Source organism: Carettochelys insculpta, chromosome 2 (assembly GCF_033958435.1).
Source record: "Carettochelys insculpta isolate YL-2023 chromosome 2, ASM3395843v1, whole genome shotgun sequence".
NCBI classification, from domain to species: domain Eukaryota; kingdom Metazoa; phylum Chordata; order Testudines; family Carettochelyidae; genus Carettochelys; species Carettochelys insculpta.
This window is the reverse complement of record NC_134138.1, coordinates 234,600,323-234,627,006: the sequence shown is the minus strand read 5'-3', so window position 1 is coordinate 234,627,006 and position 26,684 is coordinate 234,600,323. Positions and strand designations below refer to the sequence as shown.

Sequence of the window (26,684 nt, the reverse complement as noted above, 5' to 3'; positions counted from 1 at the left end):
CAGCCCTGGCTGTAGTCACAGTGTCGGAGGAGGAGGTATTTTTATGTTGATAAGAATCGTAAAATATGCTTAAAATCATAATTTTGCACATTTGTGAAAATTCAAATTGCTGGTCTAAAAATGCTTAAAAATACCCCAATATTAGCGATCAAAATGATGATAGTTGAATTTGGCCAAGCTAAATTATGATACAGGTTTTAATAACATGAACACATACCACATAAAGTATGAATAATTGTTTGCTTTCCTTCTTTTGCAAAAACTGCTGAAATTTTTTGCTCAATTTCCAGTATACTTCAACATTGAGCAGAACCGATGCCTGGAAAAGAGTTTGAAAGGTGAAACTTCTGAAAAATTAGGAACTGAAATTAGAGGTTAGACTGGAACTAGCTTAAAAAATCCTGACTGTAGTGGTTAGCCTTACGGTAATTCTGCTATGCTATGCTAAATAAATGCCTTCCTTTGTCATATATAAAATGTAGAGAAATTATATAACATGTCTTTTTTTTTTGCATTAAAGTTAATTTTATGGCAAAGAAGAAACAGGAGCCTAAAAAGACTGTTCCAAAGAACTCAGAACATGGTGTTCAACCAGAAGCCTTAGGATTCAGTGCAGCTGATAAAAATAGTGATAAATGGGATCCATCTGCATGTTGTCCTTACCCTTACAGGCCATCTTGTGAATTTTCACCAAGAAACAGAACATGTCCTTCAGGAGACCACTTTCAGAATGCACTGGCATTCCCTCAGTCTATCAAGAACTGTGCTGAGACTTCTGAATACTTTAGTCAAAGTAAACCTTTAACTCAAAGTGCACCACAGGGGAGACATATTAACACACCAGTTTCTCTTGGACTGCAAAGAAAAGTTCCTTCAGATAATAGCATTGGGAGATTCATGCCCCGAACAACTCAACTGCAAGAACGAAAGCGAAAGAGGGACCAAAGCAGTCAAATTGCCTTCATTGGAATGGACTCAGATAGTACCGAAGTCATTATTGGTCCACGACTACCCGAAATACCGAAAGTGGATATGGGTGATGATTCATTGAATACTACAGCAAGTTTAATTCGAAATAAACTTACGGAGGTATGTACTCTTTTTTAAAAAAAAAAACAAAAAAACAAACCACCCCAAACCAAAAACTACCAAATGTTGATTTTCAAACATATGTTACACACTCATCCTTCAAAATTGGTGTGTTTGTGTATATATATCTATATGAAGGACATACAGGAACATACATCAATATATTGAGTATTTTCTCATCAATTTTATAATAATAATGGGACCTGATTCTGTGAGGTGTAAGAACCCATAATGCTCATGAAATCAGTCACATGTTCTCATCTCCTTTCAGGATCCAGCCAAATGTCAAAAATCACATAAACCAAAGGCAGAGCCCTCTCATCGAGAAGCCAAAGTGGGGCAACTACCCCAGGTCCTGCACTTTGGGTGGAGGGCATTGTTTCAGAGGTATGGGGGGCAGGGAGAGGCTGATACTGGTAGAAGAGGTCAGGCCCTCCCCATTTCTCTTTTTTATTTTTGCCTGCAGCCCCCTGCTCCCCCTGGTGCTCAGTCAGCAAGCTCTTCCAACTGCTGGTTATTGCCTGCTGGCTGCCACAGGGTCTTAGTGCTCCACTGCACAATTCATATCATCGCCTCATTAGCCAGTTCCCATCCATGTTATTTACATGCCCCTTCTGAAAGGGAGGGGCATGTGTAGACAAAGCCTTTTTGTGTGTAGCAGCCCTGTTTCAAAATAGCTATTTTGGAATAGTTTGTTTCAAAATAGGGCTGCAGTGTACACTTAGCCTAACAGACCCACTTACAACAGTTTGTTAATAAGTAAGTTAAGATGCTGAGCTTTACGATTGAGGCGGTGGTTGGTAGCATTAGCTGGTCTTTTGTTATCCAGAGGCAAAATGGCCTGCATGGGGAGGAGGGGCGGGGCGGAGCTCCTGCCTCACATGATGATGAAAATCAGCTCTCATGTCATTCTTGGCACCTTTACCAGGGGCTGCTGACCCCTGCTATACTGGTTAGTTTTTCTGCAATTTTGGAAATAAAAGTTACATCAAGAGACTATTAATTTTCCCATATTAATTCATTTTTCACATATACTTCTCTTTGTGGTTGAGGGTATCTAGAGCATATTTAGATTTCAGAGGTCTTTTTAATGTTGGACTTAGACTGTGAAGAATTTCACACAATCTTATTTAAGCACCTAATGTGTTTTAATCAAATTTCTTTTGTAACTATTATGGCAGAGAGCAGGACACCACTAAGATCTCTGCCTCTGAGTTAATCTGCATTTATTTTGTATGCTTTTGTTTCATTTAGATGCTGTGAACTGTCTAACTAGAATTTCCTTTTCTTCGTCTTCGAATTATTTGAAATTGTTTGTACTTTCTGTTGATGATATATACTGCCCCATGTGAAATATTGTATCTGAACAACTATATTACACTGAGAGGCTCAGAATTATTTTCATTTTCTGTGAGCAGTAAAAGGGTGAAATAAGTAGGATGATCTCAGATACCAGCAGCTCTGAAGTGAAGGAAAAATATTGTGAGCGTTAATATTTCTAAATTCATAGGTAAATAACTGCAGTGATAGGTTAGTGTCTTCCTTCAGTTAATAGGATTGAAATGACATCTATATGAAAAATTCTAGGAAATCAGCTTGTCTGCTTTAAAGGATGCTTTCCACATTTGTTTCGAGACTATAAAGCATGGTTCCCAACCTTTTTGAGATGGTGAACCATTCTGACAATTCAGTACAACTTTGTGACCCAAGGCAACTGAAAAGCTGGGTAGGGTGAAGGGGCTATGTGTGTTCCTCCACTGGGAAAAATTATGTTCTTTTCCCCCTTCCCCCAGGCTTAAACGTATCGCAGCCCTAACTCTCACCCCCCAGATTTAAAGCCTTGCAGCCCCAGCCTTCCCCCAGCTGTCTCCTCCAGTCTTAAGCCCCTTGCAGCCCCAAGATACGCCCCCACCTACCTCACATGAATGCTGCTGTTGGCCCCTGCCTTTCCTTTGATGGGCCAGCACTTCTTCCGTGCAACTCCCCAGCCCTCCTAGTCCCTTCCCCCACCTACAATGTGGACAGTTCCCTGCCCTGCTGTGCTGAAATGGGACTCAATTTAATTGGTTTCATAGAATCATAGGGCTGGAAGGGACCTCAGGAGGTCATCTAGTCCAGCCCCCTGCTTCAAGCAGGATCAACCCCCACTAAGTCATCCCAGCCAGGACCTTTTCAAGCTGGAACTTAAAAACCTCAAGGGATGGAGAATCCACCACCTCTCTAGGAAATGCATTTCAGTGCTTCACCACCCTGCTGGTGAAGCACTTTTTCCTACTATCTAACCTACACCTCTCCCTCTTCAACTTCAGCCATTACTCCTTGTTCTGCCATCTGACACCACTGAGTTCTCACCATCCTCTTTAGAGCTCCCCTTCAGGAAGTTGAAGGCTGCTATTAAATCACCCCTATGTCTTCTCTTCTGTAAACTAAACAAGCCCAAACTCTCAGCCTATCCTCATAGGTCCTGTGCTCCAGCCCCTTAATCATTTTTGTTGCCCTCCACTGAACCTGCTCCAGCACATCCACATCCTTTTTATATTGGGGGGCCCAGACCTGGGCACAGTATTCCAGATGTGGCCTCACGTGGCTGGATCCCTCCTGCTGGCTGTTAAACCAATTTAATTGAGTTCCATTTCAGGACAGCACAGCAGGGAGTGGGAGCTGGAGGAGTGAGCAGCAAATGGCTCCTTAAAGAGCCACATGTGGCTTAGAGCCACATGTGGCTTGGAGCCACTCAGCCAGCGACCCTTAGAAAATCTAATGGTGACCCATGTTTGGGTCCTGACCCCATAGGTTGGGAATCCTTGCTATAAAGATACTGGCATGAAACAATCTAGTGTTTTTACAAAATATGTGGGTTCATTTCATTTCAAACTACCTACTTTATTCTTCATTTAAAAATTTAAAAAGCATTCAATCTTGGAACACAGACATTTTAAAATGCAGTTTACTAACCATTATTTAAGGCCAGACGTGGACACCTGCATTCACACAGAGTAGCATTTCAATTCACAAGTGGACTGATTTACTTCAGTGGATAGCATCTGTAGCAGTATGCCAGCTCTAGACTCAAAATGAGTACAGCAAGTTGGTTGTAATGGATTTACTTTCTTGTTGATGCCCTCCTCCTTTCCCAGTATTCCATACTCTCATTCTAAGAATTAAAAATTGTATTTAAGTTGTCCTTGTGCATAACAGTGACTTGTAACTTTGTATGGTGGAGAGTTTATCATACAATTGCAAAGAACAAATACTGTTTTCTCCTAAAATTCAAATATCTTAAGTTATATAAACATCCAGGGACCTTTATTCTAAAAGTGACAGAAGCCGGAATAATTACAATTTACTGAGTTTGGACTTTTTCCTTTTTAAATTAGGTAGCAGTTTCTGTTCTAAAAACATCTGGAGAAAAGTCAGAAGACAGTCAAATAAAACCACCGATAAAGCAGAGAAGAAGAATATAGATACTACTGGCATCATCTTTCGTGTTCATCTGCCTTTAAAAATGTAATTTCAAGAAGCTTATTTATTTTTATAATGTCAGAGATAAAGAAATATTAAATTGTATTTTCAATCAGTTGCTTAAATGTTCATGATTATAAATCTTGTATTTTTTTTAAATTTCCTGGAACATGTTTATCATTTGTAGCACTTTTGCATTTCAGTAGCTAGACACATACACAGTATATTGTATCACATGAAATACTAACTCCTTTAAATGTCATTTTGAAATTTCTTCAGTAGCAGGTATACTGAAGTTAAGGAATGCTGAAATGTAGTTTTAAAGCAAAGAGTTCTCACTTGCTGCTGTTTTTACTGTATTAACCAAACTGATGAACAGAAATTGTCATTTACAGTAGTTTTCCAACTACAGAGCTACAGATCACCAGTTTCTTGGAATGCCTGCATTTCAAATGCCATGCTGCTCTGTAAAAGAAAGAAGACACTATGACAAAAGAAAATAAATTAAACCTATTTAAGAAAACAATGGTGATAAATTGAGACTTGCTAAGAGTAAACAAATTACATAAAATTTAAAAACATCTTTCCAGTTTCTCTTATGCTTCTGGAACTTTATGGTTGAGGACTTCAGTCAGAACATTGAGTGATGGTTCCTTTGACACACTAGTGGGAAGTTACATAATAATTGTAACTAGATATGCTACTTAATGGCATATCCTGATATTTGAACATCTAAAATTAAAATAAAGATGCATTGAGAATGCTTTCTTGCCTTGGCTTAGGAAAAGTTTAAAAAAAAGGAAGTGTTTGTTTTGTTGGGTTTTTTGCTCTAGGAAATGAAAAGTGCATATTTAACCTTGTGCAGCTGGAGCTGCAGGCTAATATGCATTAGAGTGCATCTTCTTTTCTACGTAAGCCCTAGTTTCATTTTAAAAATTTACAAGCTTTTAGACCAGCTGTGCACAAAGTCGGGGGGCATGGCCCCTCTGGCAGGGGCAGGGGGTGCAAAATTTCATTGGGGGGGGGTGCAGCTAAGTCCAGCTCCTTGCAACCCTGTAGCTATAATGTTGTTAGCAAAGGACAGAGCTGGCTCTGTCAGAAGGAGTACAGGTGAGGCACACATCTCCACCACTCTCACAAGCATTGGGCCCCTGCCCTTGTGAGTCGGGAGCATGTGGGCCACTGCCATCCACCCCCACTCCTCCTGCAGTCCAGCATCCAGCTCTGCTCCTGCCCTGTGCAAGGACAAAACTCAGCATGCAGCCTGCCTCCACGAGTTGTCCAGCTGCCCTTGCACTGCCATTTGCTGGGCAGTGGAGTTCATAAGACCATAAGAACGGCCATACTGGGTCAGACCAAAGGTCCGTTTAGCCCAGTATCCTGTCTGCCGACAGTATCTAATGCCTGGTGCCCCAGAGGAGGTGAACCGAAGACAATGATCAAGTGATTTGTCTGCTGCCATCCATCTCCCGCCTTCGACAAAAGGCTAGTCACCATACCTTACCCCTTGCTAATAGCCATCTATGGACCTGACCTCCAAATATTTATCGAGCTCTTTTTTAAACTCTGTTAGAGTCCTGGCCTTCACAGCGTCCTCTGGTAAGGAGTTCCACAGGTTGACTGTGCGCTGTATGAAGAAAAACTTTCTTTTATTAGTTTTGAACCCGCTACCCATTAATTTCATTTGGTGTCCTCTAGTTCTTATATTATGGGAACAAGTAAATAACTTTTCTGCATTCACTTTCTCCACACCATTCATGATTTTATATACCTCTATCATATCGCCCCTCAGTCTCCTCTTTTCTAGACTGAAAAGTCCCAGTCTCTCTAGCCTCTCCTCATTTGGGATTCATTCCAAACCCTTAATCATTTTAGTTGCCCTTTTCTGAAACTTTTCTAACGCCAATATATCTTTTTTGAGGTGAGGAGACCACATCTGCACGCAGTACTCAAGATGTGGGCGTACCATAGTTTTATATAGGGGAAGTAAGATATTCTTTGTCTTATTTTCTATCCTTCTTTTAATTATTCCTAACATCCTGTTTGCTTTAATGACTGCCGCTGCACACTGTGTGGATGTTTTCAGAGAACTATCCACTATAATTCCAAGATCCCTTTCCTGATCTGGTGTCGCTAAATTTGCTCCCATCGTGTTGTATTTTTCCCAATGTGCATTACCTTACACTTAATTACATTTCATTTGCCATTTTGCTGCCCAGTCATTCAGTTTGCTGATATCTTTTGGAACTTTTTCACAGTCTGCTTTGGTTTTGACTATCCTGAACAGTTTGGTGTCATCTGCAAACTTTGCCACCTCACTGCTTACCCCTTTCTCTAGATCATTGACGAATAAGTTGAAGAAGATTGGTCCCAGGACTGACCCTTGGGGAACGCCACTAGTTACCCCCTTCCATTGTGAAAAATTACCATTTATTCCTACGCTTTGTTTCCTGTCTTTTAACCAGTTCCCAATCCATGAAAGGATCTTTCCTCCTATCCCATGACCACCTAATTTCCATAAGAGCCTTTGGCGAGGGACCATGTCAAAGGCTTTCTGGAAATCTAAGTATACTATGTCTACTGGATCCCCCCCGTCCACATGCTTGTTAACCCCTTCAAAGAACTCTAATAGATTAGTAAGACACGACTTCCCCTTACAGAAACCATGTTGACTTTTGCTCAACAAATCATGTTCTACATGTCTGACAATTTTATTCTTTACTATTGTTTCTACTAATTTGCCTGGTACTGACGTTAGACTTACCAGTCTATAATTGCTAGGGTCTCCTTTCGAGCCCTTTTTAAATATTGGTGTTATATTAGCTGTCTTTCAATCATTGGGTACCAAAGCTGATTTAAAGGATAGGTTACAAACCACCGTTAATAATTCCGCAGTTTCACATTTGAGTTCTTTCAGAACCCTTGGGTGAATACCATCTGGTCCCGGAGCCTTGTGGCTGTTTAGCTTATCAATTAGTTCCAAAACCACCTCTAATGACACTTCAATCTGGGACAGTTCCTCAGATTTGGGAATCTCTCTAACATCCTCAGCCATGAAGACTGAAGCAAAGAAATCATTTAGTTTTTCTGCAATGGCATTATCTTCCTTGATTGCTCCTTTTACGTCTCTATCATCCAGGGGCCCCACTCTTTTTTTAGCAGGCTTCCTGCTTCTAATATATTTAAAAAACATTTTACTATTGTTTTTTAAATTTATGGCTAACTGTTCCTCAAAATCTTTTTTGGCTTTTCTTATTAGATTTTTACATTTAATTTGGCAGTGTTTGTGTTCCTTTCTATTTTGATCACTAGGATTTGACTTCCACTTTTTAAAAGATGCCTTTTTAATCTCTCACTGCCCTTTTACATGGTTGTTAAGCCATGGTGGCTGTTTTTTATGTCTCTTACTGTGTTTTTTAATTTGGGGTATACATTTAAGTTGGGCCTCTAATATGGTATCTTTGAAAAGTTTCCACACAGCTTGCAGGGATTTTACTCTAGTTACTCTACCTTTTAATTTCTGTTCAACTAACCTCCTCATTTTTGTGTAATTCCCCTTTTTGAAATTAAATACCAGAGTGTTGGACTGTTGCGGTGTTCTTCCCAACACAGGAATATTAAATGTTGTTATGTTATGGTTACTATTTCCAAGCGGTCCTGTAATAGTTACCTCTTGGACCAGATCTTGTGTTCCACTCAGTACTAAATCAAGAATTGCCTCTCCCCTTGTGGGTTCCTGTACCAGCTGCTCCAAGAAGCAATCATTTAAGGCATCAAGAAATTTTCTCGGAATCCGTTCCTGACGTGACATGTACTCAGTCAATATAGGGATAATTGAAATCCCCCATTATTACTCAGTTTTTTATTTTGTTAGTCTCTCCAATCTCCCTTAGCATTTCAGCATCATTATCACTGTCCTGGTCAGGTGGTCGATAATATATCCCTAGTGCTACATTCCCATCAGAGGAAGGAATTGCTATCCATAGTGATTCTGTGGAACATCTTGATTCATTTAGGATTTTTATTTCATTTGATTCTATATTATCTTTCACATACATTACCACTCAGCCACCCCCTCGACCCCACTCTGTCCTTCCGATATATTTTATATCCTGGTATGATAGCGTCCCACTGATTGTCTTTATTCCACCAGGTTTCTGTGATGCCTATTATGTCAGTCTGCTCCTTTGATATAAGATACTCTAATTCACCCATCTTATTAGACAGACTTCTAGCATTTGTGTAAAAGCACTTTACAAAACTACCACTATTCATATGCCTGCCCTTCCCTGACGTATTGGATTCTTTTATATGATTTTTTCTCATCTGATCTGGCCCATCTCCCTTCTTCTCTTTCTGAGTGAATTCTAGAGAATCTCTATCAATGGAGTCTCGCCTAAGAGAAGTCTCCGTCCGATCCACATGCTTCTCTGCACCAATCGGCTTCCCCCCATCTCTTAGTTTAAACACTGCTCTATGACCTTTTTAATGTTTAATGCCAGCAGCCTGGATCCACCTTGGTTTAGGTGGAGCCCATCCTTCCTTTATAGGTTTCCCCCTACCCCAAGTGTCCCCAGTTCCTAATAAATCTAAACCTTTCTTCCCTACACCATCATCTCATCCACGCATTGAGACTCTGAAGTTCTGCCTGCCTACCTGGCCCTGCGCATGGAGTTCCCTCCCCCATACTGCCTGGCTGCACTCAGGTAAATTGTGGTGCACCAGTCAGACTGCCCCTCCCTGTATTGCTGCTGTTGCTCCAGGAAGCTCCCCCACCACCCACATGGCAGCAAGCCAGGGGACAGTGTGCACAGTGGGGCCAGAAGTAGCCTCCTTTAACCTGACTCTCAAGCACTGGGCTTGTGTGTTTCACTGAAATTTTTAAAATCTCACCCCAGATCAATGATCTCTCTAATCTTTTCCACATATCACTTGCCTCCATGGCTTTCTCCACGGCCACGGAGGAAGCAGAGTACATCACTTCTAGGAGATATTTCCAGGACTGTTTGGGGGAGGGGCGGGGGGTGCTACTAACTGCAAGGACAAAAAGTGGAGCCTAGCATAAAAAGTTTGGTCACCCCTGTTTTAGACCACAGTTCACAAAGCATGGAAGTTGCAAGCATGTAACACTTCAAGTGAATCTTCAACAGGACCCTGGATTAATAACTAGAGTACAGTAGGCATTAGCATTTTAAGTCCAATTTTTTCACCAGCTTTTCTATGACAGTGGGAAAGTCACTTAATCCTCTAATGCCTTTCTTTCTACAGCTGGACAGGGATTAGTGGCAACAGTACTCCTCTTTCATGAGTGGATTTTAAGTTTGTATTGTTCTGACAATAAAACCTTGACATTTTGAAGTTCCGTGCAAAATATAATTCATGCACTCCCTGAGTTGTCTAGTGGGAGCAATGGGAGGTGGGGCTGTGGAGGAGCTGGGCTCCTACAAGCCCCAGAACTGGAATAGTCTGCTTGGCTGGCCGACCTGGAAATCCTGAAAGCTCTAAACCTGCAAGCGTTTGTGGAGATCAGGTGTGAGCAATAAGCAGCCTGTGGGCTGGATGCAGTTTGCCAGGATTAGAGCTTCGTAGGCTGGCAGAAGCTTTGTTTACCTGAACATCTGCAGGCAAGAATGCTTGCAGCTCCTGTTGGCTGAAGTGTGCTGTTTCCAGGCAATGGGAGCTGTGGGAATTGGCACAGGCTGGGCCACCACTTATTGGTCATGCTAATGTGTGAGCAACAAGCACTTCACAACTTTCATTGTACTGTTCACCATATTCAGTAAACTCTGGCCAACAGGAACCAAGAGTGGCTATTCCTGTGAATGCTAAGGTGAACAAAGCATCTGTTAGTCCTCCAGGTGATCTGCGTCAGGCCCTTGGGCTACTTTTTGTCTACCCCTTGTGTGGGTCTTGCTGTGGCACACACATGAATCCAGCATGGACATGTAAATATCTTCTAGCTGGAGAGCTGGCACTTCTCCGAGAACTGAGAATGTATGTATTGTGGTGTTAAACTTTCAAGGCAATACTTAGCCCGAAGGGCAGTATTTTCACTTGTTTTTTTTTAAGCATCCAGGAGGGATTTAATACCTTGAAGTCTGGCAGACATGGTCCAAATGCTTCCAAGAGAAGATTTTCGTCTCTAACAGCTTTTTCAAAATCTGTATAAGAGAGTTTGCCATCATGATCATAGTCCTAGGAAAAGATAAGCATTATTGGACAAAAATGGTTACTTAGCTAAGCCACCTGTTGCTGTAAGATATCACCAACCTCAGCCTCTCAAGGAACAGTGACTGTGGTATCAGTCTTACATTTAGATCATTTGATGCCTTCTGTGCTTTAGGTGGCAACAGAGATGGAATAGATACAGCAGGCCATCAAAAAAAATGAGTTCTGATAGACTGGTGCCAGAGAAAGGACAGTCCACAGATTTAACTGGCACCTTTAACTGGCACATGTTTAGCAGTTGGTATTGACACACCAGAGGGATATGTATCAGGTTGTTGCCTAACCTTCAGTTGTTGAGCCTTAGAGGAGTCAGATAGTTGTTGAATCTTCTGTCTCAACTTGGTAGACATGAGGAAGCAAGATCTACATCTCACATTACCGCTGAAGTGGGTTCTCCTTCCCAGCTGTCTGATGTAGTCAAAGCAGGAATGGAGGCAGATAACTAGGACCTATTGGTTAATGTAGCATGTGATCTTGGGGTAGAGTTTTGACTTGTGAGAGTGCTCGTGGAAAGGGACTGACCGTAGGGTTGACATATTGCAACATCCTTTCTTTTGGCATCATGGACGTTAATACAGAATACCTCCTGACACACAACTTGGGTAAGTTTCATTCTAACTTTAGAGTCCACTTAGAAGAGTGACATATGGATATTGCCCACAAAACATTTTTATAGGCAAAAAGTCACCTGGTATACCTTCTGTTAAGCAACACTGAAGCTCCACACCTTGGTCAGGTTTTAAGCCTCAGGGATTTTGCTTCTGCAATCCTGCTAGAGCCCTGGTAAAGGGGAGAGGGTGAGGTAGAAGAAATGTAGTCTAATACTAAGTATCTAACCAAAAAAAATTGTTTTTGGCCACCAGGTGGCAAATAAACAACATTATCAGTACTACTACCAACAAGCACAGTGCACAGACTTGTACATAGAGGGGTTCTCTTACTGCCACAGGTAGTAATAAGGAACTGAAGGATGATCGGGGTCACTCATGACTCCTTACCCAAAGAACAGAGCATCTAGAGTGCAGACATGACTCCAACAGACATGGTTGGCCAAGAGAATCTGGTTTCACATACATGGGATACATGAGCACCAAGACTGGAGTTTATATTGATAATTTTTGAAATAAATTATTTTACTGTTATGAAAGTTGCCCTAAACACATGAAATTTCTTACATTTAAAAATAAGCAAATTGGAAGAGTAGAATGATTAAAAACTGAACTAAAAAGTCTCTCTCTGCCTGTTAATGGTCCTTGCGTGATGCTGACAGGCTTGTTCTGAAGGGTTCCTTATTAATATAACTAGCATAAGACCTTGGTAAATCTTGTGAATGACAATGTTATTCAGATTCAGTGGCTCATTACAATAAACAGGAATAAATACATTTTTAAAAATGCTGTTGCAGACATGCAATGCTTGTTTATGGCTCAATTAAATTAGATGGAATTTGAAGAAAACATCAAAGAGTTTTTAAATTTATTCTTTGACATTCCTAGGAATAAAGTTAAATATTCTTTGACATTCCTAATATGGTGTAGCATTATTGCTGACTATTGTGATTTTATCATGAGTCTTGTGATATTTGGTGTCTTAAAGCCTCAACTCATCTTACTTACTATGTGAGAATCTGAGCTTTTAGATACTTCTTAAAAATTAAATTTCTAGTCCTCATGGTTACGCAGAAATGATTGAAAAGCCTTGGGATTAAGTTTCAAAACATAGAAAGCAAGAAGTACCCTAAAATTACATTTTAAAACTCATTATTTTTAAGCCAAGGTCACATTTCTGTAAACTGACCTGATTTTTCAATGTTTGAGGTTGGAAATGCTATTGTTCTCCCATGCATAATATCACTTGAATATTAAACAATGTATAGCAACTTGCTTATGTTACTGGAAATGTTGCTACAACGTTAGCATTCAGTTCAGCATTCATTACTCACACGAATAGTCTCATTGATAAGGCACATAGTTTCCATGAATAGCCTTGATGTTGTATTCTAACAGAATTAGTAAATGAGAACAGTAAGATTTACATGATAAAAATCAAGTAATAAACATACAGTTTTAGTAAATAAAAATGTAGATGGAAACAGCTACAACTTGATTTTTGTCAACTGGACTTTTACTCTAAAAATAAGTTTCTTTGATCAGCAAAATATGTATTAGTGTAATGAGCTGAACAAGGTAAGTGGTTTTGTTGTTAAGACACTGGATTGGAATTCATGAGTTTGGAGTTATATTTTTGGCTCTGTCCTGGCCCTGCTGCATAACCTGGGCAAGTCACTTAATATCTTTGTGCTTCAGTTTCCATTTGTAAAGTAGGGATAATATTTTTCTACCTCCGTAGGGTTGTTCTGAAGATCAGTTAATTGATATTAGAGAGGTTCACCTTAAACAAAACACATTGCTATTTAGTTTTGGTACTTGCCATTTTCTTCAGTGTTATTTCTACCAAGTCCTTAATTCCCTCATCAGGATCTTCTTCTGATGGTTGTTTCAGCAGGCTGTTCTTCAGCATATGAAACATTTCCTCTCGTGAAATGTATCCGTCACCATTCAGATCATAGACCTCAAAACAATCTTTTTAAAAGATAAAACTAATGTAATTGCATACAAACATTTCCCAAATCATGAGTTGCTTGTTAGCTCAGTGTTCCGACACATAAATAAAATTTTATACTTTAATTTCAGCTAAAGTATATAATAGATTAAACACACATACGCAATGCATAGCAAGTGACTTGATTTTAGGTAAATGTTACAAAAATGAGTGATTATTTGGATTGTAAGAAAGGCTATAAGAAAGTTGTGAGTTTTTGGTACTCTGTTTAAAGTTGCAGTTTGGGATGCAGGTGTAAGTGAGTGGCTAAGGGAATGCAGAATATAAACTCTTGGTTTACAAATGACTAGATCGGGGTCAGCAACCCCCGACATGGGTGGCAAATGTGTCATGTGGGCAGATTTTCATCAGCACACGAGGTGGGAGAACTGCCCTTCATCATTTCCCCCATGCAGCTGGGAGCTTGCTAAAAGCCATGCTGTTTGTGGATTAACAAAAAACCAGCTAATACTACCAACCACCATCTAAACCGTAAAGCTCTACATCTTTATTTGTTAATAAAGCTGTTGTAAGTGGGGCTATTAGTGACTTTAAAAAGTATCGCTGGCACTTGGATTGTAGATAGAGGTCAAAAAGTCAAATTTTGGCACTCCGACTCGGAAAGGTTGTTGACCCCTAGACTAGATGTTAAGTTGGCAGCAGTGTCCTTTAGCCTTCTACACGGGCTGGATACTCCCCATTCCACCAGTCCACGGGGTAGATGATTGAGCTCAGATACCTCTTCAAGTCCTGGGCAGGGCAGGCATCACAAGAGCTCCTCTACCTCAGCCCTGCCCCATGTGGGAGAAACAAGCTGCAGCCCTGTCTGGTCCTACTCACCGAGGCATCCTGTTTCAAGGGGGGGAAAAATGGTTTCCAATTTGTAGATTGACTCCTCTGTGAAAGAAACTGAGTGAGAGGTAGATAGGGAAGAACTGAATCAATTACCCATACTACTGAGGTATTACTACCTTCCTTGGTATTACAATATGACCCCTAACCAGTTCAGAAAGGGGCAGAAAATCTGAGCATGCGCTGTATCTGTTCAAAAACAGCAAATCAGGCATCCTTTAATGCAAAGAAAGACTCTAAATACTCTAATAGTTTCTTTTTACTATATTAATCAATCAAAAATACTTGTTGTTGCTTCCTCTTTTCTAATACGTGACTGCTTTCAATGGCCGTTTCTACACATGCCACTTATTCCAAAAGCAGCATGCTAATAAATGGCCCAGCAAATGCTAATGAGGTGTGGATGTAAATTTCCAGCACTTCATTAGCATGCGGTCACATGAATTGGAGTCTGGAAGAAGCTCTTTCAGACTCCAAAACAGCGTGTAGAAGCGCAGCCCCCAGGGGATCTTCTGGAAGGAGGCCCCCAGGGGATCTCCCGGAAGGAAATCCTCCTTCCAAAAGCCCCTTCTTCCTGAAAATGTTCTTTCTTTCTGAAAATTTCTTCCTGTACACAAAGCTATTAAAATTTTTAGGAAGAAGGGTCTTCCGGAAGGAGGCTTTCCTTCCAGGAGATCCCCCAGGGGCCTCCTTCCGGAAGATCTCCCAGGGGTTGGGCTTCTACGCGCTGTTTTGGAGTCCGGAAGACCTTCTTCCAGACTCCAACTCATGAGACTATATGCTAATGAAGCGCTGGAAATTTACATCCATGCCTCATTAGCATTTTTGGCAGTTTATTAGCATGTAATTTTCGAAACAAGTGGCATGTGTAGAAACTGCCAATTACTCTTGTATCTTACACTACAGTATCACAAGTGATATACCTAACTTTCACAACAGCAAAAATAGGTTCCTGCCTTTGAATAAAATCCTGCCCATGTTGAAGTCAATAGTTATTTTCCCACTGACTTCAATAGAACCAGAATTTCTTTTAGTCTTACAGATTTGCCACCAATTGAGGAGTCAGATGGCTGTCAATACTAGACAAATTCCTTCCCAACACAGTGAATGTATAGACAGTATCACACAATATTCAAAGGCTCACACTCCTTGAACAGTCAACATTTCACCAACCCAAGTAGCAATAAGCCAAAAAAGCTCCAAACAATCTGGAAACCTTTTTTTTTTTTTGTGCTAAGCATTCTAAAGTTTTCTTTCCTTTTAAGTTTTTCTCTTTCCCTTCCTCCCTGGGCATGCAGATTACTGGCTAGTATAAATTATGGTGAAAAATGGTTTCTCCTCTCTTTCAACCCCTTAATCTAAACAGAATTTCTTAGTAGGTTTTGAGACAGTATATCCCCTTAAGTTGAAAGATGCAATTTTGCTTGGAATGCTTCTTGGAACAGCTACTCCTGGAACCCACAAAAGAGAAGGCAAATCTTGATTTAGTCCTAAATAGAGCACAGGATTTGGTCCAAGAGGTGAATATAGCTGGAGTGCTTGGTAATGACAAACATGATATAGTTAAACTTAATATTGCAGTGGCTGTGAAAACACCACAGCAGCCCCACCCTGTACCATTTATTTCAGAAAAAGGGACTACACAAAAATAAATAAAAAAATTAAAGGTACAGTTCTAAAATTGAAATCTCCGCAAGCTGCATGGAAATATTTTAGAGACATCATAATAGAAGCTTAACTTAGATGTATACCCGCAAAGTGAAAAACAGTAAGGCCGTGTCTACACTAGCCCCAAACTTCGAAAAGGCCATACAAATGGCCATATCGAAGTTTACTAATGAAGTGCTGCAATGCATATTCAGCGCTTCATTAGCATGCGGGCGGCCGCGGCGTTTTGAAATTGATGCGGCTCGCCACCGCGTGGCTTGTCCCAACAGGGCTCCTTTTCGAAAGAACCCCACCTACTTTGAAGTCCCCTTATTCCTGTGAGCAGATGGGAATAAGGGGACTTCGAAGTAGGCGGGGTCCTTTCGAAAAGGAGCCCTGTCGGGACGAGCTGTGCGACGGTGAGCCGCGTCAATTTCGAAGCACTGCGGCTGCCCACATGCTAGTGAAGTGCTGAATATGCATTTCAGCGCTTCATTAGTAAACTTCGAAATGGACATTTGTATGGCCATTTCGAAGTTTGGGGCTCGTGTAGACGTAGCCTAAGAGAACCAAATGACTTCACTGAAAAATGGAAGTTAAATCCTATTGAGGAAAATAGAAACGGCATTAACTTTGGTAAAAAAAAAAAAGAAGTGTAAAAATATAAATAGGAAAGTAAAAAAGAATTTGAAGAACACCTAGCGAAGACTCAAAAAGTAATAGCAATTTTTAATGTACATTAGAAGTAGGAAGCTGGCTGAACAATTAGTGGGGCCACTGGACAATTGAGATGCTAAAGGAGCACTCAAAGACTATATGTCCATTGCAGAGAAACTAGATTAATTCTTTTTCATCTGTTTTCCTGACTCAGAATATGAGGAAGATTCAAAAACCTGAGCCATTCTTTTTAGATGACAAATATGAGAAAATGTCCCAGATTAAGATGTCATTAGAGGAGGTTTTGGAACTAACTAATTAAACAGTTGTGGAAGCCATCTTATATAGAAGCCATTTCACGTTTCTTATTTCTGCATGTACACAAGAGCTTGGACTTTTCCTAACCTGTTTGGGAATGACAGGGAGGATGAGCTAAGCAGAATGTGTTAATTAACTGTTTGGAGTTGGGGCTCTTACTCCCTGATACCTGTTCCTCCTTGCTGATAACAGTGTTCTCTCTGAAAATGATTTATGTTTCTCTAACTAATTGCCTCTGATGCTGGACTTGTTTGTGTAAGGGTGTAAAATACTAGCGTTAGCTGCATCAAGCAGCCTTGCTGGACCTGGTTTTACTCGTGTCCAGTTTGGCTCATCTGTTGCCTTATTGAATTCAATAAAGCTGAGTGTTAGCCACCTAAACACAGAGAAGTCCTTTGCTTCAGCACAATAATAAGTCACCAGGACCAGATGGTATTAACCCAAGAGTTCTGAAGGAAATTAAATGTGAAATTGGAGAGCTACTAACTGTAGTAGCTCATATCATTTAAATCAGCTTCTGTACCAAATGATTGGAAGATAGATAATATGACAGCAATTTTTAAAAAGGGCTCCAGAGGCAATCCCAGCAATTACAGGCCAGAATGTCTAACTTCAGTACTGGGCAATCTGGTTTAAATTGTAATAAAGGAACAAAATTGTCAGAAATATAATTTGGGGAAATGTAAAGTTTTTTATAAAGGGAAATCACGCCACACCAATCTACTAGAATTCTTTGAGGTCAACAAGTATGCAGACAAAAGGGATCCAATGGATATAATGAACTTAGACTTTCAGAAAGCCTTTGAAAAGGTCCCCTCATTAAAGGCTCTTAAAGGCCATTTTTAGAGTCAAGGAAGGTAAACAGTGGTTTACTCCAGGGGTACGTTCTGGAACTAATCCCCTTCAACACACTCATAAATGATCAGGTGAAAGTGTTAATCAGTGAAGTGGCAAAATTTGCAAATGATACAAAATAACTCAAGATAGTTAAGTCCCAAGCAGACTGCAAAGAACTACAGAAGGATCTCACAAGACTGGATGACTGGGCAATAAAATGGAAGATGAAATTCAACGTTGATAAATGCAAAGTAATGCATATTGGAAAACATAACTACAGTTATACATATAAAATGATGGGGTCTAAATTAGCTGTTACCTCTCAAGAAAGATCTTGGAGTCACTGTGGATAGTTTTCCGAAAACATCCACTCAATGTGCTGCAGCAGTCAAAAAAGTGAACAGAATGTTGGAAATCATTAAGAAAGGGATAGAATATAATAGAGAAAATATCATATTCTCTTTACGTAAATCCATGGTACACCCACATCTTGAATGCTGTGTGCAGATGTGGCTACCACATCTCAAAAATATATACAGTACTGAAATTGGAAAAGGTTCAGAAAAGGCCAATAAAATGATTAGGAGTTTGGAAGAGCTTCCATGTGGGTTGATTCATACATCTGGGATTTTTCAGCTTGGAAAAGAGACCATTAGTGGGGAGATGAAAAGTCTATAAAATCATCACTGATGTGGAGAAAGATTAAATAATGCTTGCTTACTTTCTTGTAACACAAGAACTAGTGTTCATGAAATTAATAGACGTCAGGTTTAAAACACACAAAAGGAAGTATTTTTTCATACAACGCACAGTAAACCTGCAGAACTCCTTGCCAGATGATGTTGTGAAGGCCAAGACTATACAGGAGTTAAAAAAAATATAAAACAAAAACAACCCACTCCCCTAAAAATCCTAGATAAATTCACAGATAGTTCCATCAACAACTTATAAGCAAGAGGGGCAGGGTTGGTGTACCTAACCTCTGTTTATCAGAAGCTGGGAATGGGTGACAGGGAGATGGATCACTTGATGACTATTTGTTCTGTTCATTGGCCATTGCCAGAAAACAGGATACTGGGCTAGATGGTATGACCATTCTTATGTTTTGTTAAAAGAGAAATATTTCTTGGAAACATATCTGTTTCACTGATAGGCTTGACAGAAAGGTTTCTCAGGGCCAGATTTGATTCCCCAGCAGCTGGAAGCAGGGAAGGAAGCAAGACTTTCACTTCACAGCCCAGTGGTTTGGATACTAGCTTGGGATGTGGAAAGCCTAAGTTCAGCTGCCAGCTGTGCCCAATATGGATGGAAAACATGAAATCTCAATGGTAACAAGCTTAGGAGGACTCAAACCAGTGGTATTAAACTGTTCAAGGAAAATCCCCTCAAATAATTCTGAATTATATAAACAGCAGATGAGTAGATGCTCATCCTCATTTGAAGCAGGAATTTTCCACATACTAGGCCAGCACCCTAACCAACAGGCTCACTCTTCATCTCATTCTGCCCTGAAACATAGGCAAGTGTTGAAAACGTGTTGCAAGATGGAACTGACATTCTCCCATCAGCTCCATTTGTCATCTATTTTGTTCGAAAAGGGTCTCTGAATAGCTCCCAGCTGAGCACCACTTTGAACTCTGCAGCCTCCCATTCAGAAGACCTGTCCAAATACAGAAAAATCAAATGGAGTTGGGGGTTGATGGTGAGATCTTGTTTCCATCTCTTGTATTAAACCCACTAATTGCTTTTTTCTTGAAATGAATGCAGAGATTTTGAAGAGTTGTTTTAAAAGATCTTAAAACAGCATTTAACATTAAATTAAAGGCTATGCTTAAAAAAAAAAATCACTCTTTTAGGCTGACATTTTCACCCGTGTCTTGGTGAAAGTGACTTCCAGACTTCTCTGCACTTGCTTAGGTCCTGTGAAGCTTCCCATGAACAGCATCTCACATGGCCCAGTTTTGGCCTTTACATGTCTTAATTCTTGATTTTACTGTTTAATAGCTGCGGACTCCATGCAAGCATAGAAAAGGAAAACATAAAATTCCAATAGTAATGAGCTGTGAAAGACTCAACCCAATAGCATGAAATTGTTAAAAGGAAAATAGTCCAATTATCTTGAATTTTATAAAAGAGCTTATTAGTGTTAGTTATGTTTAAAAAGTAGGTTTAAATAGTTATAAATTTAATTATTACTACAAACTGACACACACGTAAACCTTACATTTCATCTTTTCTTCTAATGTCCCTCGAAGAAATATTGATAACCCTTCTACCCATTCTGTTACACTGACACAGCTATCATTGTCTTTGTCAAAAGCACGGAACACTGAAAAGAGAAAAAAGTTAGATGCACTGCATGTATAATATTCAGAGAGGGGTAATGCAAAGTCAAACAATTCAAAATGATCTTTATGAACTGAAGAAAAGGTCTGAAAGAAAAAGAATGAAATTCAGTAAGGACAAAGAACTACACTTAGGAAGGAACAATCAATTACACACATGTGTAGTGGATAATGACTGCATAAGAAAGAGTATGGCAGAAAAGGATCTGGAGGTTATGGTGTATTACACACTAATAAAAGTCAACAGCGTAATACTGTTGAAAAAATTTAAAAAAAAGCAAACATTCTGGGACATATTAGCAGGTGAGCTGTAAACAACACATGAGAAGTAATTCCTTCCCTCTACTCAGTGCTAATAAAGCTGCAAGTAGAGTATTCTGTCCAGTTCAGGATACAATATTTCTGGAAAGATATGGAGAAATTTGAGACAGTCCAGAGGGGAGCAACAAAAATGATTAAAAGTCTAGAAAACACGAACTACAATGGCAGACTGAAAAAAGCTGTGTTCATTTAGTCTGGAAAAAGGAAGACTGAAGGGGAATGCAATAAGCATATCTGAGTATGTAAAAGGTCGCGATAAAGAAGAGGATGGTAAAATAGTCTTCCTTACCACTAAGAACAGGACAAGAAATAACAGAGTTAAATTGCAGTTAGTGAGAGAGTAGGCAAAGCTTCATAACTGCATGATAGTTAAGCAAGGAGAGTTAGTGAGACAGTAGGAAAAGCTTCATAACTGCAAGATAGTCAAGCACTCGGAACAAATTGTCTAGGGAGGCTGAGGAATCTCTGTCACTGGAGGTTTATAAGAACGTTAGACAAATACTTGTCAGTGATTATCTAGATAATACTTAGTTCTGCCTTAGCACAGGAGATGGGACTAAATAACCTACTTAGGCTGTTTCCAGTCTTCCATTTTTGTTACTATGCTCAGTCTTCCATTTCTGTGATTCTATGAAACAAAGCATCCTTTCTTTCACTGAGTATAAATACAAAAAAAAATAAAAAGCTGATGATGTTTGCATGTTTTGATATGCTTCACCTTTCCACAGTTTCCCTTTTTCGACTATTCTGTTGAAAACATGAAGCTTAATATCCACTCCCATAGGAATCTTGTGTCAAGAATCAAGGTTACCACAGGTGGAATAGTCAATTTGTTCTGCGAGCTGACCTGTTGCTTTGCTGGATTTACGTACCACTGGTAACCAGCAAAAATACCCATAAAAATCTACAGGAGAAACACTATTAAAAACATTTGCAGATAGAAGGAATTTAGCAATAATGTTTTGTTTTAGGCAGCCATAGATGAAATAATCCAAAAATTCACATTTTTTTATACACTAAGTAACAAGAACTTTCTGCCATCTTGCAGAAACGTGCATATTTTTTCTCTTCACCCTTCCCTATCAGAAACAAATCTATTGTATGTAACTTTGCTATCAGCGGAGCCTTTGTTAATACTGGTATTAATACTGTACTTTGCATCTCAAATGTTCTTTTCAAATAGTAACAGAGTCTGTTCTGGTCTGGCTATGATCTGAAGAAGTGGGTCTGGCCCATGAAAGCTCATCACCTAATAAATTATTCTGTTAGTCTTTAAAGTGCTACTGGACTGCTTTTTTGTTCTTTTTAAAATAATTAGTAACTTGGGCCCTGGTTCTCAGTGGAAATTAAGCAATGGCAATACTCCTGTACTGTTGCAGTGAACTGGAATATTACATACATGGAAATTATGTGAAAAAAATTACACAGGTTGAATTCAGCACTTGCAAAGTTAGGAAATGCCAGAATTAAGATTACCTGGTCAACCTTAATTCAGTTTCTTTTGCAAGCATTATGATACTGTCTTTAATTACATGTTTCTGTATAACGTTTTCCTCAGGATCAATGCCTCGTTTTGTCCATAGGACCATATTTTCATATTCCTAGCATGGGAGAATCAGATCTCAGCTGCTTCCCCACAGCACCCGTGTGGGAATTAATCAGACCCAGCTTTTCAGTATATCCTTGGTACCCTGCTTGGAGCTAAAGGGAATTTATGCCAGTGCAGTAGAGCCCCAAACCATTCTTCTATCAAGGAATCAACAAAGAGTTCAAAGCACTTGTTTGCTTTGCCTGCTCTGGTAAAGAATAAAGCAAAGTCTTTTTATAATTTCTGATAGTCCTCCAAAGTTCAATGTCCTTTTGTTCAGAGCCAGGAAGGTGTGTCTCTTGTCTGCTCTGGGAGGGTGGGGTGCAGAGCAACATCACTTTGATCAAAGTGTCCCATCATGGTGAATTCCTATTTAATGTTTCTTGCTATGATTTCTACAGAGCAAAGGATGTATTTCCTTTTGCTGCAAGCTGATTGCTTTGTTTATTGCTGCTATTTCCCTGTTATTCATGGCTTGCAAAACAGGGGAACTTCACACATATCTGCCTAAGAAAAAACCTGTTCATCTTTTCAAATATGCCTGCTTTAAACATATTTTAGTCACATATTTCCAGCATGTCTGTATTGCTCTTTGAAATGTCAATTACCATGTAACATGCAAGAATATTGATGATCAGTGAGTTGCCAGTTGGTAAAGGATAAGACACCTTTTACATAAATGTGACTATAGTGTTTCGGGTGCACTAAGCAGGTCAGGCCAAATGAGACTCTCTGCTACCTACTAGAGAGCCCTTTGCCGCTGATAGGCTCTTAGGGTCATACAAAGCTGCAGGAGAGTTAGCTATCTAGTGATCCAGATGCAGTGGGTCAGAACCCTGGACAGGGTATATGCTGCCATATTTTCTTTCCCTTCTCTATGTGCAATTTCTATAACACATTGTTGGAGCATCCAATACCAAATGTTAACCTGCAGAGTTTGTTCTGGACAGTTTAATACCAACAACACTCTCTCTCTCTCTCTCTCTCTCATTGGAGCAGGGAGAAAATGCAGTGACTTGACTCTGGACACCACAAAAAAAACATTGAATATGGGTGAGAGATCATACTCAAGGAAGAGATGTCAATCAATGTGCCTTTTCATAGGAAACTTCAGATCTGTTTTCTCATCTCCACAGAGCATGGTATATAGTGGAGTGTTTAGACAGAATTTTTGTTTGGGGGGATGTTAATTAACAAACAGGCAGCTCCTCCTCCTTGCTTCCAGCTACATTTCCAGCTGGGAATACTCCATGGATCACTAGCATGTGCTTCACAGACTAATTTCGAAACTGTTGCCTTAGGTGTCTTTTTACAGAAATTACAATATGTTTAATTGATTAGTCTCACCTCTGTCCATAATCATGTCATCTGTCATCCCAAATGTGACATGCAGAATATTTCTGAACATGTTACGATCTAAGCCAATAACTGCACGCCGATCGCTGGGTTCAAGCACCAGGGTGTGGAAGAGCTTTATGAGACATTCCACTTCAGTTTTATTGACTGTGAAATAAAAAGTTACAGAGGTTACAAAATTAAGTCCTATGCAAAACTAAGGAGAAGCTCCAACCTTAACATTGTACTAGTAATTCTATTAGTATTCTATTAGAAGTAATTCTTCCACTCTTACAAGGGTGCCCATTAAAACAAAAAAGCAATCATGTAGCACTTTAAAGACTAACAAAATAATTTATTAGGTGATGAGCTTTCACGGGACAGACGCACGTAGCTATCTCTCTGTTACTATTCAAGGGTGCCTATTGTCATCTTTCTTGTTCTTGATCACAGTGAACTGGATAATGAGCAGAACAACTGATGGCCATCAATGGGGCATTCAGTAGACACTTTCGAACAGCTAGAGGACATTGATTTTGCTGACCATATTGCCCTCCTTTCATACCAACATGAAAGCATGGAAGAAAAGGTCACAACGCTAGACAAAACTGCCTCAATGACTGGGGAAAGACCAAGACAGTGAGGATCAACCAATCCAGCAACAACTCCATCACACTGGGAGGGGATGGCCTCGAAGATGTGGAGCAGTTCATGTTCTTGGGGAGTATTATGGACAGAGACAGAGGAAGAGACAAGGATATCAATGCCAGGATAGGAAAAGCAACAGCTGCATTCAAGAATCTTCATCCCATATGGTGTTCACAAATAATCTCTGCGAAGATGAAACTGCAGATCTTCAACATAAATGTGAGGAATATACTCTTGTATGGATGCAAGATCTGGTGTACTAAAAAAAAAAAATCTTCAAATCACAAGCTACAAACATTCATAAACAAATGCCTGAGGTACATCCTTTGTATCAAATAGCAAGACTTTTTCACAAATGAGGAGCTTTGGAACAGAGCAGGACAAGAACCACTTGACGTTCAAATAAAGAGAAGAAAGTGGGGATGGCTAGGCAACACTCTCAGAAAACCACCATTCAGCATAGTCCGTCAAGCTCTCACATGGAACCACAAAGAAAATGCAAAAGAGGAAGACCCGGACAATGTGGAGATCTACTGAGACTGACGTACAACTGGGGTGCTCCTGGAGTCAGCTAGAAGTTTTGTCTCAAGAGAGACTGAAGTGAAGGAGACTTGCAGATGACCTATGTTCCCTTCAGAGTACAAGGGTTTAAATCAAGTAAGTCATTCTGCACTGATTAGGCCTCAGTTGGAGTACTGTGTCCAGTTCTGCTCACCATATTTTAGAAAAGACGTGGAGAAATTGGAGAGGGTCCGGAGAAGAGCAACTAAAATGAGCAACTAAAGGTCTAGAAAATACGGCCTTTGAGATGAGTTTAAAAGAATTGGGTTTGTTTAGTTTGGGAAAGAGGAGGCTCAGAGGATACCCAATAACGGCTTTCAGGTACCTAAAAGTGTGTTACAAGGAGGAGGGATCAAAATTATTCTCTTTAGCTTCTAATGATAGGACAAGAACCAATGGGCTTAAATTGCAGCAAGGGGAGTTTAGGTTAGATATTAGGAAAGATTTCCTGTCAGGGCAGTTAAGTACTGGAATAAATTGCCTAGGATGACTGTAGACTCTCCTCATTGGAGATATTTAAGAACAGGTAGAATAAATACCTAGCAGGGATAATATAGATGGTGCTTGGTCCTGCCTTGAGGGCAGGAGACTGTACTTGATGGCCTCATGAGGTCCCTTCCAGTTCTAGTATTCTCTGATTTGATGATTTTAATAAATCTTTAGCAAGTTATAAGAACAGCAAAAAAACATGTTTAAGTAACTCTCAGAAACAGAGAATTTCCTGAGGAGTCATGAGATGTTAGACAGTTATTTCCAAAAAGAGATGTAACACTACCTCAGCTCCGCTTAAAGGAGGGTACTACCATTTAATTAATTTTAAGTGCATCTTAGATCGGGGTGGGTAATAAGAGGCCCATGGGCGAGACACTGCTCACTAGTGTTAGCCTCCAGCAGGCTGCCATATGCGTCATTTAGCTGCATGTCTGCAGGTATACCCACTTGATTTAAAATGGGGGCTTGAGGGTGCCTGACTCTGGAGAAGGCATTTATTTAGATTGGTTGGGGGGGGGTGCTATGGTGACTATGGAAGGACAACAACCACAACTAAATTCCCTCTTATGCCTATTGGACACCACTGATATAGAGAATGGTGTGTTCCCCATCTCAGTTTGAAATCCCAAATATTGAGGGGCCTATAACAGTGTGAGAATGTATAAAAGACATGGACAATGTAGAACATACTGTGAGCTAAACACATATGAGTAAGTGCAAGCCAGTAGGAAGCTATACAACTTATGAAGGCAGAAGTTCCACAACAGTGGGAAGCGGCAGGTCAAACCCTAAAGGCTGGTTTCATGGGGATGTGGGGAGTTGGTGCCTAGAGGGCTGGATCCAGGGAGCTGCAGGGGAGTGCCTGGGGTTGGGCTGGGCATTAGAAAGCTGGATCAAGCAGGGCTGCAGGGGAGTGCCTGAGGCAGGGCTGGATCCAGGGGGTCAGAGGAATGCCTGGGCTGGATCCAGCAGGGCTGCAGGGAAGTGGCTGGGGAGCCTGGCTGGACATTACAGGGTTGGATTCAGGGGGTCTGGAGAAGAGTGCCTGGCATTAGAGGGCTGGATCTGCGGGGTGGGGCTGCAGGGGAGTGCCTGGGGCAGGGCTGGACTGGGGGGAGGAGCTGCAGGCGAGTGGCTGGTCTGGGCATCGTGCGCCTGAATTCCTGCAGGTTGGGGGCGGGGGCTGGGCATTAGAGGGTTGGGTTCAGGGGAGCAGGAGAGCGCCTGGGTCTGGGCTTGGCAATAGAGGGTTGGGTTCAGGGGGGGCTGCAAGGGAGCGTCTGGGGTTAGACCTTACAGGGCTGGATCCAGGAGGCCTGAAGGGGAGTGCCTGGGCTGCGCATTAGAGAGCCGAATCCTGAGGGTGCCGGGACGGTGAGGAAGTCAGGCCAAGAGGGAAGGGCCGACAGGTTGTGCCTGGCGCCGCTGGGGGCTGGGAGGAAGCACCTCCTGTGCGGGGCACGGCGGGGAGAGCCCGGGGCGCGGTCCGTACCGCGCACTCACAATGCTTCGCGGTCCTGCACAGTGACTCCGCGAGCTTCTGCAGCTTCTTCTGGTTCATGCTGCTCTCGAGCCGGCGCGGCTCACCACGGGAGACCGGGAACCACTCCGCCTAGCAGCCGCACGCTGTCACCATGGAAACAGGAGACCGGAGCCCAGCCAATCACCAAGCAAAAGCCGGAGTCTCCCGCTGAGGGGCGGGA

At 40.9% G+C, this 26,684-nt stretch overlaps 2 protein-coding genes across 2 annotated transcripts in view; one reads left to right on the top strand and one right to left on the bottom strand.

The window, feature by feature from the left end:
- Window positions 1–4,605, top strand: part of RBM48 (RNA binding motif protein 48) — an 8,643-nt gene extending 4,038 nt beyond the window's left edge. The window contains exons 4-5 of the mRNA XM_074984747.1: window positions 521–1,089; window positions 4,467–4,605. Of these exons, the coding sequence (XP_074840848.1) occupies window positions 521–1,089; window positions 4,467–4,553 (656 nt within the window). The 3' untranslated portion in view covers window positions 4,554–4,605. The remainder of the gene's footprint in view (window positions 1–520; window positions 1,090–4,466) is intronic.
- Window positions 4,601–26,684, bottom strand: CLXN (calaxin). Its single transcript, XM_074984748.1, has 6 exons — window positions 26,485–26,684; window positions 23,293–23,448; window positions 19,916–20,020; window positions 13,210–13,361; window positions 10,642–10,746; window positions 4,601–5,016 (listed from the first exon to the last, which is right to left on the bottom strand). The coding sequence occupies exons 1-6, from the start codon at window positions 26,540–26,542 to the stop codon at window positions 4,966–4,968; spliced, it is 627 nt and encodes a 208-aa protein (XP_074840849.1). The 5' UTR covers window positions 26,543–26,684; the 3' UTR covers window positions 4,601–4,965.